At 43.6% G+C, this 14,661-nt stretch overlaps 1 protein-coding gene across 1 annotated transcript in view; it reads right to left on the reverse strand.

The window, feature by feature from the left end:
• RFX7 (regulatory factor X7) overlaps positions 1-7,017 on the reverse strand; it is a 53,449-nt gene extending 46,432 nt beyond the window's left edge. Inside the window, exon 1 of the mRNA XM_054168820.1 lies at positions 6,607-7,017. Within this exon, the coding sequence (XP_054024795.1) occupies positions 6,607-6,752 (146 nt within the window). The 5' untranslated portion in view covers positions 6,753-7,017. The remainder of the gene's footprint in view (positions 1-6,606) is intronic.
• Positions 7,018-14,661: the final 7,644 nt, after the last annotated feature.

Consider the following 14,661-nt stretch of genomic DNA (forward strand, 5'->3'; position numbering starts at 1 on the left):
GCTTATTACCAACTCATTAGAAATGCTGCTCTGAATCCCAGTGTCACACAATCTGACTTGCTTCAACGAAGGGAACTCCTGTGGTGGCAAGTAAAACATTTATGAAACAATTGCATATGTCTGACACTGCGCAGTGACGAACTTAATGCACTCCCATGGATTTTAAATGTGACAGCAATAAAACTTAGCCAAATCTTCTATTACTTGAATAGTGTTTCCCCCCATATACTTTATTAGATCCTATTATTTCAAGAAGCAAGGACAAACACAACCCACTAGCAAGAGTGAAAAATCCATGCTTCCTAAAAGCAGATTTACAAAGACCTTTCTCCTGCAAAGCTATTCCATCCAACTTGGGGCCAGGATTTTCAATAAATCTCCCCTCCATTCTCAAAAGGTTACTTAAAGGTCAGCATTCATTTTATTCAGGTTTACTTTCTAACCTTGTAAAAATGCCTACAGACCAAATTGGCTTCCACATCTGCTGACCTAGAAATTCCACCACCATGGTGGCCATTCCCTGTTTTGGAAAGTTGCTTCTCCTCCCACACTGATCTGGCACTAACTGTTGCAAGTTGATGACCTGCCTGCTCCCAGCAGTTGGTGGTATGGAGAAAGACTTTCCCAATAGCAAGAAGATGCACTTCAGCACAGAACAGTAAATGCCTTCTTAAGCTTCCTTTGTGTGAAGGAATTATTCCATGGGGCTTCCCTCAAAAAGGAGGATCTCCCCCATATAGAAATGTGTAGTAATAAATAAATGCGTGTACCTGGACCTTGTTCATGTGAATGGAAGATCTACAAAATAACCCTTGGAGGGGATGGAGCAGCCATCCTCCAAGGAAAGAAGGTGAGTTAAAAAGGTGACAAATGGTGTAGGATTTATTTTGCCAAATTCAAGAGAGCTGAATCACCAATGGCTGCAATCAGCCACATAGTTTAAAATTTGTTTACAGTCGAAGAGAAATAGGCACATAAAGTGATGGGATTGTTTCATGCAAACTTCTTCCCTAGGAGATGGCCCTCTCCTCAGAACTGCATTTTATCCACAGATGCTACAAATGACCTGCTTTGACCAACTCACACAGAAATGGAGTAAAATTAAATAAATTTCACTTTATGTTCCTACCCATTTGGGGAAGCAGTGTAAAACAGAAGAACACTTTGCTAATTGCTTTACCCTGGAAGGCTGACCTTCCCTGAAATCAAGAAGAAATACCCTAAAATACAGTCCACAGCTCCATTCTTTATGTGTTTGACCACTTACACACCTTATCAAGAAATACTTTCAGGAAAGTCAAGTTTTACCATCACCTGTAAACAAAGGAATCATAAACCCAGGGAAAAATGGGTCAGTGACAAGATATGTTTGCAGTTTTATACAGCATCTCTTAGCTGAGGGTCTCAAAGCACTTCTTCAAAGAAGGTAAACACAATCCTGATGTTACATAGATTTAGTGAAATTAGTGCAGCCTGCATGCCTGCCAATGATAATTATTAACTGTTCCTCTCAATATTTACTTATCTTTCATTGAAGAATTCTAAGTTCCCATCTTCAACAATGAATTAACCAGGACAAAGAAGGGAATGGTGGCTGGTGCATTTTGGGCTGGGGATCCATTCAATTTTGACAGACCATTTAACCAAATATAGAGGCTTTCGTGGTTTGGGGTTTTCTTTTTCTGGTTTGATGGTTTTGTGGGGGTTGGTTGTATGTCTGTTTTGTTGTGTTTGAGGGTTTTTGCTGCTGTTCTTAATCCCTGTCTTCCTCTCTTAAGCAGAGAAAATTGGAGAGTAAATCCAACCTGACTCAAGAAATCAGTGTTTTAAAATAATATATATAAAGGCTGTTATAGGAATTTCAGCTGCAGACAAAACAACCAAAAAGGTGTTTGCACCTGCATTTGCAAAGAGCCTGAAACACATACTCCTTGAGATTCCCTCTTCATTTTATAAGGAATATCAAGACTATCAATCTTTTTTTCTACTGACCTAACCATACATATAAGCAGCAATTCCTATTATCAAAAAAAAAAGTCTCAATGGCATTTCCCAAATTACAGAACATTCACTCTGCCAACAGTTAAGTGACAATCCACGCCTACTGAGGAGTGACAGATACAATTGCAGGAGGGTGCAGGACTGAGGTTAGTTGTAAGCAAGAACGCAGCCTTCCAAAGATTAGACAAAAAATGGTGTTACAATCAGCTAATCTGTTTTTCTAACATGATTCTTTACAGTAAGGGTGGTGAGACACTGGAACAGGTTCTCCCAGAAGCCTGTGGATGCCCCCTCCCTGAAGATGTTCAAGGCCAAGTTGGATGTGGCCTTGAGCAATCTGGTCTAGCAGAAGATGTAACTGTCCAAGGAAAGGGGGGTTGCAACTAGATGATATTTAAGATCCCTTCCGACCTAAACCATTCTATGAATCCATGAATACCAAGAACCCCAAACTAATAAGGGCACAATTCATCTCCTACTTCCTGCTTCAACATGAGAAAAACTATGCCTTAGGACATAATTTTGTCACTGCTCAGCCTCGTTCATGTGGTTTTCCAATATGACTTATAGCTAGGAAAGTGATCTGAGAATGCAAATCATGGATTTGAAATCCACATTCATCTGAAACAGCTACAAAAGTGATCCTCAGTGCAGTTTATACATGAAATATTGGGGAGGGGGAGGAAAGAAACTAATCTCTCCATCCGAATTACTATATTCAAATGCTAACAGATGCTTTTTGGACAATAAAAGCTGAGATGCAGACAAGGTGAAAGAAGCTAAGGTAAATTCATGCACAGATGCAAGCATCAGATCACTATTTACAACAGTAAACAAGTACTCATTGAAGAATCACCACCAGTAACTCCCAACAGTGAACAAGAAAACAAACCTATCCATTCTTCCAATGTTTGCAGCTAAGGTCTGGATTTTAGGTTAATGCAGTGAGTGGAGGGATTTATTGCCTAAAACTGTTGGTCTTTTTCTTTCATAGCAGCAAGACCAAACCCTCAGCCAACAACCTCCTTCCTTTATCATCTCCACATCTCAGTCCTTGTGCCACACACACATACATTGTTGGCTGTCTTCAGCTATAGCATACTCTTTGACATCCTAATGTAATATTGAGTAGACTCTGTCTTCAACACCGTATGTTTAAATAAAGAAACATCATATATGAGTAACACACATTTAGTAACACAGTACCCTCACCCACAGTAAACAATTGAAACCCCATTAGGCTATACACTCAGACAGCTGACTAGGGAGGTTTTCTCGCCTTGGGCTCTAATGTCCGGATAAAAAAAACCTATTAATAAATATGAAAGCTTTAATGAATCTGAAGAGAAACAAAACCAGGCAGATTAAGGCCTAGTATCCAGCAAAGACCAGGGCAATTTACAAACCCTTCCAATCTGATGCTAATCAGCCAGGCTGTGCTCTCAAAGACGCGTTCTCCCTGTCTAGACTTCTAATCCATCAACAGGAAAAGACATCTAATATTATTTCTGCGCATTTCATCGACGCGCTAAGAACACATCCAACTGCCTCAGCAATTCACAGGCACAACATAAAACAAAAATGGACACTGCTTTGCCTGATCCATTCAAATGGGGCATACAGGATAAAAAAAACCCCAAGTTACACAGTGGTGAACTTCAATTATTTAACTGCTGTTTGATTAAAGTACCTGTATGTAACGATGCAATATAAATAAATACTTCCCAATTTACTTTTAAGCACAGTTAAGAAACTCCACTACCTTTCCCTTCTCAGTTCAAACTAATAGTCACTTCATATGCAAAAAACCAACCAAACAAAAAAACCCCCAAACAAACAAACAAAAAACCCCAATACTGACTAGACTCCTAGCAAGCCCACTTTTTAGTCCTAAGTACATACATTAACCATGCTGGCAATTTTAACCAGCAGGATTTACCCTACTGTTTCATTTCAAGGAACTCCACATGTTCACAATTACTTGAGCTACTTTTGTCAAATTACATTGTAATTTAATAAATAGAATAAATTAAGTACAACTTGAGATATGAATAACTCATTGTCCCGCTCAAGGCCTACATCACATACTATATTTGTATTTGTACAGTGGAAAGACAAGCACAGACTTGTTTGTGATCCTCAAGTCCAGTACTTCAGTAGCTGCTATATTTTGCTATACTACTGTTTTCATTGACAACACAATTTGAAGAATTATACTTTAAAAAAAAAAATCAAAACCCCAAACACAACCAACTGAAAACATCCATCCACTATGCAGAAACATACGGCATGAAAGAGGCAGAGTGAAAATAATACAGGAGTACGAATCTAAGGTGCTAACTCTTTGGGAAGCAAAGGAGGAACTGAACATGCCAATCTGCCAGCAGACACAACCAACATAGCAGGGGAGGAAGAGGAGAAGACAGAAAAGAGGAAGCGCTCTTCTGCAAATTACACCTAGTTCTGTTAAGAGCACTGCCATTTCCACAGGCCATCTTCCACAATCTCTCCCACTGTTTATCCATCACCAGCACACAGCACCTGCTGAACAGAACAGCACAACAGATACAGACTGCAACTACAGAAGGAGACTTTCTGCTGTTTACTTCAACCACAGTGTGCATGATTATCCTGGCAATGCTTCTCCTTGCTGTTCAAAAACAATCACCACATCTACATGAATATGCAAATTAACATTGAACTCCAGCCTCAAATGAAGACTGCTTGATCACAGTACAGAAACATGGAATTTCTAGTGGTCCCATATGAAAGACTTGAAGATATATATATATTAAAAAAAAGGTTTTATTATAAAAAATAACCTTATCTTCAAAAGCTACATTTCAACAGCAGCACCTTTTCACCCCTTGAAAGCAGCAGGCAAGACCCAGCCCGGTGCACGGAGCCAGAAGGTACACTCGTGGAGAGGTGAGAAATGTCTGTGAAAGTACCAGGAGACAGGGCTGCAAAGTGCTGGCAAAACCTCTGCTGGTCACAGGCACTTGGCACCAGGCAAGCCACTTACAGCAGGCAAAACACAGCATTCCTTTGTACCAAACGTGGGCTCAAGCTATTCATCAAGTTTACCTGCATGAAATAGGCAGCTTTCATTTAAAAGACTAACGTATGCACTATTTTTCCTCGACAAGAAAACCCATAATAAAAGCTGAGGTGTTACTTAGTAGCCATTTTGTCTTAACTTGGACATGATACCTAATCTGAATGCAATGTAAACATGCTCTCTGAGGCTTATTTCCAAACAGCACATTCATGGAAGAAAATACAAAAAGGCCATCACCAAACACCATAATGAATTAGGAGGGTGTGAAGGTTTTGTAATCTAAACAGACTGGAAATTCTGCAGTTTGTACCCCTTCTCTAGATCACATTGCAGAGAAAACCAAAACAAAAGGTAACAAGTGTGGATTGAGAACAATGAATTATTATTTACTGTTTAAATTATAAAAACACCAACCAACCAACAACCAAACAATAAATGCAATTTCAGTATACCTTGCAATAAAATAATCTGATGGGAAAATTGTATTTAGATTCTCTTTCTTTTCCAGCTATGTCAATTCAAAACATAAAATCTAACTATGGTATGAAGTCATATACAAAACAGATCAGTATGTTTTCATTAGGAGTACATAAGAAAAATAAAATAAAATATGGTGTGTATATATAAAGGAAAGCAATCCATACCAGCAACCTATAACTCCCAGCTTCCACAATACTTGCCTAGACCCCTCAGCCAAAAGTAGCTTTTAAAAGCATACACAAAATATAAATGCTGCAAGTGACAGCCTCTCAGAGATATTGTTTTAAAAAAAAATTACTTGCAAGGCAAGCTAAACTCAATTTATCTCTTTTCCTCAACTACACACAAAATATTCTTTTAAAGAAAAAACTGGGCTTACTACAAAATTTGCTTTAGTTTTTAGAGGTTAGGGGGGAAAAAATACTGGATTCCGCTGCAGGAACTTGCAAGCCATCATCACAAGTTTCAGCCAAAATTGCATTTGCCAGACTGGAAACTCAAAAAAACAGGTTTACAAGAAGGGTGGGAAAATGCACCCTTACTGCATCGCTCTGCATTCCCTGCTGCATCAACGCTGTGCCGGGGGTCTCATGCCAGCGTCAAAAAATACAGACATAAACCCAGAGGGCCGTGTAAGATGCCGACTGACTAAAATGCCTTCGGCAGGTGAGGCTGTACCATCGGGCCGAGCAGAGCTGCTCCACAATTGCCATTATCGCTGCACACAGATGGGCAGCACCAAGAACCCACGCCCGGCACACGGCGGGCTGCCTCATTCCTGGAAAATAACAAGTACCGGGCGCGGCAGCAGCCACAACCAACCCGACCCGCGCACCTGCCCGCGGCCGCCCCGTTTTCCACGCCGTGCCCGTTCGGGGCGCGCCCCGGGAGATGGGGAAGGAAGGGGGGGAGGTGTCACGGGCGCCTCCGCGCAGCTCCGCGCTCCCCAGCACAAAGGGGCCGCCGCGCCCGCGCAGCGCGCCCCCCACCCCCAGCGTACCCCAGCGCTAGCCTGGGGCGCAGCCGACCAGGGCGGCGTGGCGGCAGCGGGGCCCGGCCCTTACCAGATGGAGCTGCGGATCTTGTGCTGCAGCGCGCTGGCCTCGCCGCCCTGCAGCCCCGGCACCAGGGCCGGCAGGGCCCCGCCGGGCGCGGGGGTGCCGGCAAGCCGCCGCGGCGGCTGCCCCTCCGGCTGCTGCTCCTCGGCCATGGGGGCGCGGCGGCGGGGACGCGGAACGGCGCTGGCCGTACTAGGCCTCTGCCGCAGCCCTCGAGTGAGTTGCCTTCCCCCGCTGCCCTGGGGACATCACGGGCGGAAAGCCGAGCCGCTTCCCGCCGCTACGCAGCAGGATGGCGAGCCCGGCCCGCAGCACGGCGCATGGCGGCACGTCCTCCGCCGCCGCCCCCGCGCAGGGTCGCTCCGCGCTCCCCCCCGCCTCGCAGCACCTGGCCCGGCCCGCCCTGCGCCGCCGCCGCCGCTCCTCGCCCCGCGGCCGCCGTGCCCGCCCGGGCGTCGAGTGCGCAGACTCGGCGCTGCCCGAGCAGACGGGCCGCCCCGCGCCGCTGCCGCCGCCACTGCCGCCGCCGCCAGCGCCCGGGAGGGGGCCGGGGGCACGGCCAGCGGCGACGAGACGGAGCCGGGAGTAGGGGGTTTACCCTCTGAGAGCCCTGGGCCAGGGCCTGCGGGCCCCCGCCGAGGGGTGATAGGCACCTCCTGGAGCGGCCCGACTCTGCGGGAGCGGCCGCCACTGCGAGCCGGCGGCCAAAATAACACATAAACGTGTGTGTGTCTGTAGGGTTTTTATCGATAGAGAGAGAGAGGCAGAGATAATAAGAGTAGATGGGGATGATTTATATAGGGTGCAGCGTGCATAGCTGCGCACTGAAGACACGTGAACCCCGCTGCTGCGGCGGCAGCAGCATTACATCAGCGGGCTGCACCATCGCCGCCCGGTGCCTCCCGGGGTGCTGCCTGCATCCTCCCTCTGCCTCCTAGCGCTGGCAGCGCTCTGAAAATGCGCGACTGTTAAAAAAGAAAACCTTCACTGCTCACACGTCCGTGAGGAAGCCAACCATTCACACGGGGCGATGGCCTGCTGGACTGTCTATTCTGCTCAACCTTCTGTGTCCCTTGGACTTACATGGGGCCGTGGTGCCCTTAGTCCTACAGGCCTTTACTCTCAGCTTTCCATGACAAAGATGGCTCAGCCTGCCCCTTTGTTGCCCTCTTTTTCCAATAACTCCAATTCTGGAAGTGTTCTTGGGGAAATTCACAAGTCTTGTGCTCAGCCCGCTGGGGCAGGACTTGGCAATGGATGGATGCGCAAGTGCCCTTTCCCATGGTATGCAAGGATAAAGAAGTGACTTCCTGTCCTATGCTGATCACAGAAAATGTAGGACTAAAGACAGCTAATAATGTAAATGCACACACAGATACATGACATTGCTAAATTTAGGAGATGAGTATTTCTAAATTACTATGTCACCAACCAAAGTGAGACTTCAAAAATAAATCTTTGCTTATGTTTTCACAGCTCGAAAATCAGAGCACTAATGGATATGATGATGATGAGTTTCTTCTTATAAATCTCTCGTCAGAATGACAAAAATGATGCTGTATTTTCCCCATTTAAAAACGAATTTTTAAGCTATGATTGAAAATTTTTGAAGGGCATGGAAAAAAAAGGTAAAAATACAAGTAAAAATTGTAATCAGAAGTAAACAGAAAAATAATCAATTTTAAACCCCTAGCTGCTGTGCTTTTTGCAGGAAAACTACATCAATGTGAGTGTAAACTGGCACAGGAAGACAAAGGTGAATGTCCTTGCTATTTTGTGCAATTGCCTCTTAATTCCAATTGTATTAACACAAACAGGGTTGCCTCTGTTGAGATCTTTGGTTTGGACCCTGTGGCATCTGCCTGGCCAGAGCTTAACCTAACAGGGACCCAGTTGTAAGAGCATTTCGGCCAATGGATAGCTCTCAGTTCCTAACTGAAATCGGTGGGCCTACACATTGCAAAGTTCAACAGATGAGCATCATGTTTGCAGGATTGTAGGCTATTATAATAAATTGGGAAAACACACATCATTTTAGTGTTGCTTTCAGTCTAAACCAGAAGTTGGAAGTCAAATTTATTGTTTAGTTCCTCATGTATTTAGTTCCCAGCCATGTAAAATTGTAATCACACTTATGTACAGCTGTATGGGTGTTATGTGCCCAAAAAGAAAGGAAGGGGGGGGGAGGTCACATCTTATCTGCAAAATCTGCCACAGCAGGCACAGGCTGGCACCCTAGGGCCACCATTGCCAGTCTAATCACACCAGGTGTTTTAAAGTACAATGGAATTAAATTGGCACAGAGATTAATTGTGCTTGCATTTTTGTGGTGGAAGTGGTCAGTGGGCCTCAAGACCTATGTCTGTACTCCAATATCTCACCATCAATTCACTTTTCTTTTTTATTTTTTTTAACCATTTTTTTTTCCCGGTGCTTTTTTGTTCTGAAGCCTTTCAACTGTAAGCCACTTTGTATTGCTGGATTTGAGTAGTAGGCCCAAAATGAGATCAGGGTCTCATTTTGTGTAAAAAAAGCAATTTCCTCCTCAGGCCTAACAGTAAAGAAGAATTTAACACTTTTTCCCAGCATGATACTTGACATAAACGGGGCTGTGTTGTGTACAGCTACAGCAGAGAGGCCCAGACTCTGCCCTCCAAGAGGCTTTGTCGTATTAGGTGTAATTCCCCTTCAGTGCTTTAATCACATTGCCTCAGTGCAGCTGAGCATGGAGTTTGGTACAGGTTTGTTACACCCCTATTTTAACACCAAGTGAGGAAATTTTTGCCTTTTTGTAATAGGTAGGGCCCATAAATGGAGATCATTTTAGCTGACTTCTATATAACCAGATGAACTTGCCTTGTGTTTCATATGGTCTCTGCACCTGTGCAAAATGGGTGAAAGGAAAACGGCAGCATTTTATACAGTTTATGTGATTATATACAACAAAAGCAAAGAATAGAATGATTGTATAAACAAAGAGTTTGTGCTGACAGGATTAAATTGAAGACACTGAGGAGAATTATTTAACAGCCAAAAGACAAACCTGAACTCAGATGGACTGACTGGAGACCTCCAGGGAATCTCCACCAAGGATCACTGCAACTGCCTGATGGAGTTTCTGTACCTAATGTCTTTGTTTGACTTGGAGATTGAGATCCTGGTCAGTGCTATACAAAAACACACACAACAAGCAGTACAAAGGAGTAAATTTTAAGTCCCATTATGATAAACAAAGGCATGTGTGAAAGTTCAAGTGTGTCAGAAACCTGACTAGTATTTGCAAGACCGGGATCTTACCTACTCTTTCAAATGTCTGAAAAGTGCAGCAGCTGAGCCCAGGCCGGGGACTTCCTGTCCTACTCTCCCCTTCTGTAGACATATTTTCGTTGTCTAAAAATTGATGTTGCTGTATTAGTGATGAAATTCCTGTCTTTTCTATCTCCAATGTGCTGGAAGTCTGCTGCACCAGACAGATATATTCATTAGAGGCTGATCTTCAAAAGAGGATGAAAAAGCTGGTTTGGGGGAAAAAAGAGCCAGCTGTCTGCCCAAAGACAATCTCCACCATGTGGTCCTGTGACAGGCAGGAGCCAACTCCATTTTGTCAGGTCAGTTCCAAAATACATGTTTATTTTACCTCCATTTCTAGAGCTTAGGATCTAACAAGCCTTCCCTGCAGTGAAAAGATGTGCTCACATGCTGTCTAACCTATTTTCCAAGATTTTCTTTAGTATATTTATGTGTGACTTTGTTTTTTCTTCCTTGTTATGAATTGTCTCTGACAGTGGTTGGATATACTCTCTTAGGCTTTCAAGAAGGAATGTCTCACTGCTCTTTCTCAAGGCCTCAGTGAGGGGAAGGTGCTTTTCCCGCTCTCCTGTCAGTAGAGAGGGATCCGCTACCTCTTTCCTAATACAGGACCAGAGTCCTGCACGCTCAAAGACTAACATGAGGTATGAGGCAGATAAATAATGAAATCTCACTATCTTTATCCTCAAGACAAACATAAAACATATTCTGTGAGAATAACTGACTTTAAAAGCTTGCTAAATATATATATATATTCCAAAAGCTTTAAATGCTGGTTCAGTGAACTCCATTTCAATGCCTTTTTGAAACTCTTCTTCCCTAGGGATGTTTGTTTCCATGTATCCTGAGCTGTGCCCAAGATATCTTCCCCTGGTTCTCTTTGTTATCTCTGTTCATATGTACCTGTAAAATGAAAGTGCAATAACTAGAAATTAATCTGATCAATTTTAATGAATACTACAGCTTTTATGGTTTCAATTATTTAAAAGAGGAGCCAGTTTACCTAGGAAACCTTCAAACTCATATCATACAGACAGGAGAAAGCAGGCTGTGTTCAAATCTGGCAGTGAAAAGGGGGGCTATTTTAATTATAATGAAAGCCTGCTTAACCACGAGTTTGCCAAGCTTTGCTGGGTCTTGTAGCATCTGTTTGGAGTGGGTGCAAGCATTGTGTCATGGGCAGTATCACAACCTGGCAAATAATGAGAAACATTTTAAAAAATGCTAGGGAAGCCTGAGGTAGACCCCATGATCATGAATCCTTCTCCAGCAAAGCGAGAGTATTATCTACCACTCTGGCTAGTTATGGAAACAGTTTTCATGGCAATAACTGCTCCAGTTCTCTGTTTTGCCATCCATTTAGTCTATCTCTGCAAGGCAGTTGAAGGTACTATGCAGCCCTTACCCTGTGACAAGGCAGACAGTCATCAGGTGTAAGACATCCATGGCCCAGGCTCACACAAGCCTCGCTCACACAAGGTTGCTGTGGTCAGTCAGAGGAGGAGTACGGCATTTTGCTGAGGTAACATGCATTTGCATTCTGTAAAATATGATAACCAGATTAAATTCCCAAGATCCATCCAGGTTCTTTGATGATATAGATATGTTTGAAACTTTTCCTTTCTGTAGACTGCTTCTGTACAGTACAATAAATCTTTGTCTCAATGTAATATCAAATGGGATAAGCTGCTGAGCTTGAAGAAGTTGTGAGTATGGCATTCCTGTATACTGCATACTTACCTTCAAGCTGAATCAAGTCAATAAGGGAGAAAAAGGCATTAACTACCACAGCCTAAGAAAACAATTAGAAGGGGAGAGTGGTTCATGACAGTGATGATTCAGGCTGTCCTATACAAGGCTGTGTTATGAAGGAGACAGAGAAACTAGGAAAGTTATAAAAATAAACTCTGATTTGTTTACAATTATATCTGTTCTTCTTGCAATACAATAGCCTCCAGTTGAGAATTTCTGTTACAACTTGTCAGATTATCAATTGCTTGGGAGTATTACAGTATTTGAAAAGATGCACCAAAACTGGCTGCACGCTCACTTATAAAAGGAAAGATTTCCCTAGGGACCCAGAAATATACTCACAAAAGCTGGTTTGCAGAGAGGGTGAGATTCTTTACCCAGGCAATAATGGTTTGATCCCTGGTCATTCAAAAACCCAGCCAGACCCCAGAAGTCTGTAGCTTCATCATCACTAAGCAATATTCTGTTTCCTCCATTTAAAGATACTCTCCACAAGTACTCCGTCTCGGTTTCCTTTGGCTTACATGAGAATCTGTCCTGCAGGTCATTTAATTCAGCTCCAGACCAGGGAGTTGTACGAACCTTTGTCCATGGGTTTTCACCATGGGGTTCCATCTGTGTCTCTTTTTTAATAAACGGGCCTCACTCATTTTCCCCCCAGTAATTCTGATCCAGAGGAGCTTATATCAGAGAGGCTTTCCTCAGAATCTCTGCATGATCCTGAATCTGAGGACCCGGAATCTGTACTTTTGTTTACTTTTTTAAAGACTCAGTGGGGGCATGTAGCCCATTTGTATTGTGTAGCTGGAGCTTCAGTTATTTGCTCCAATACTCTGGGGGAAGCAGAAAATTCAGTTACTTTTTCCTGAACCCTGAAAGCAGCAGAAGATTCCTTTATCTGTAAGGCTAGCAAGTCAAGCAGCCTACAGGTCTGCATTCTCTCCTTGTGCAGCTCTCTTTCTAAATGCTGTTTTTCACTCTCAAGCTTTTTAGCACATTTGTGTGTCTGGATTAAACGAGTTCCTAAAATGGCACACATGGCTACTGTACTGGTGCCATGCCAAAACTTTGCAGACCTCTGCTCCAGTTTTTCCACAATTGCAGTGAGATCATACCAGTTTTCCTTAGCCCACCCAGTATCAAGAACTGAGGGCACACAACAATTATTATAAAGAAATTCTGCGATTGAAGACCCTGCTTACTGCACCATTTTAATGTTACAAAGGAGACAGAGAAACCAGGAGAGTCATAAAAACAAACTCTGATTTGTTTGCAATTAGATCTGTTCTCCTTGCAATAAACCAGAATCTATGGGTTAAGTCTCCAGTTGAGAATTTCTGTTACAGCTGGTCAGATTATTAATTACTTGGAGTATTGCAGTATTTGGAAAGATGAACCAAAACTAGCTGCACACTCTCTTCTAAAAGGGAAGATCTCCCCAGAGACCCAGAAATATACTCACAAAAGCTGGTTTGCAGAGAGAGCGAGACTCCTTTAAATTCCTTTTTAAGTGGAGAGATTCTCCTGACTGCTAGTAGCTGCTTTCCACGTGGAGAGAGAGCACACCAGAAACCAGAGGCATAGCTCTCAGCAGCACCCTGTTTTATTACCCAATTCAAGTTTGAGCATGTGGTCATGTTCCATTTGCTAGTTTCCCTAGCACCCAAGGGCAAAAGCAAGGTGCCAGAGGCTTGAGAAAGATCAAACCCCCACAGACATTTTAAATATGCTTTGTGAGAGCAGAAGGGCCTTCCACGAGAGGGCATGCGTCTGGATTGGCTTGCGGCTTGGTAGTGGGGGAGGTGATGGTGGCTCCAAGCAGCTCAGCTTCCTGGTGGAGAGAAAAGGGTTCATTTGGCACTGAAAGAAATACCAAAGTTTGATATTTGACTGAATGAAGTTTTAAACAGAGACATCCTTCCATTTTCAGGGTTGTTGAATCTTTGATGCTCCTTCATGTAGAAATTAAGAGTAAAGTATTTTCAGTCAGATGCCTTGTCAGTTGTGTTTAGGCTTAGTTTTAGGAAGGTTCTGGCAGAATTAAGGCCAAGGAGAGAGAAATATATGCAAGCTTCATGTAACAAATCAATCAACACCTCAGTCTTTGTTTGATTTTTTCCTTTTGAGGTCCAGTAGTAAATTGGAAAGGCACAAGCATTCAAAACTAAACCTGCCTACTTGCAGAATGGCTGGAGTGCAAGAAGGGGGCCAGCTGCAGTTCACAGAAGCCTTGCTACCTGCACAAAATCAGGACCCAAATAAACCTCACAGGGTAATGCTGTGGCCGCAGTTATCTGATAGGAGAGGATGGGAGAGCACCAAATCCTGAAGTGCAGAGCCACATGGCACAAGAAGCATGTTGACTATGTTGATCCAAGCTCTGGATCTCCCAATAAACTAATGCCTTCAATCTTACTATTGCCTGAAGGAATCCTGAGAAATCTGTTTGCATTTTCTCCTATAAGCAAATTGGCAAGACAGTAATCCGGTGACACAGAAGTGCTTGTGATTATGGCACTGCCCTTTGATTTTCCATCTGGTGCACAGACAGCATCTTGAATGATCAAACACCAGCCTGATGACACACCGAGGAATTTTGTTCTCAGAGAAGTTGCACTCCAGAAATGGTGGGAAAAGAAAATGCTACCTGCATCATGCCTGTAGAGCAGACAGATAAACCCACAAAAGAGTATGATGGTATAGCCTCCATTTCGTCTTCTTTCAGCTCTCTATGCCTGATAAGACAGTGGGGTGTCCTGTCAAAAATCAAAGCAATCACATCTCATCACTACTATTTTATGTCCATCTGATTTTAACACTTCAGTTCTTCTTGGTCAAAACTCAAGCCCTCTCCCTGCTCATCTTCTGGCCAGCAGCTCCACCACCACTTAGCACCAAGTATGGAACTTCTTGCTCACAAAGGCTTTCGCCCTTAGGGCTGCTTTACAGAATCTTCACCACCTTTCTGCCAGTAGTCGTTACACCTCCAGCATGGGTGGC

This window comes from Dryobates pubescens, chromosome 17, assembly GCF_014839835.1.
Source record: "Dryobates pubescens isolate bDryPub1 chromosome 17, bDryPub1.pri, whole genome shotgun sequence".
Lineage (NCBI taxonomy): Eukaryota > Metazoa > Chordata > Aves > Piciformes > Picidae > Dryobates > Dryobates pubescens.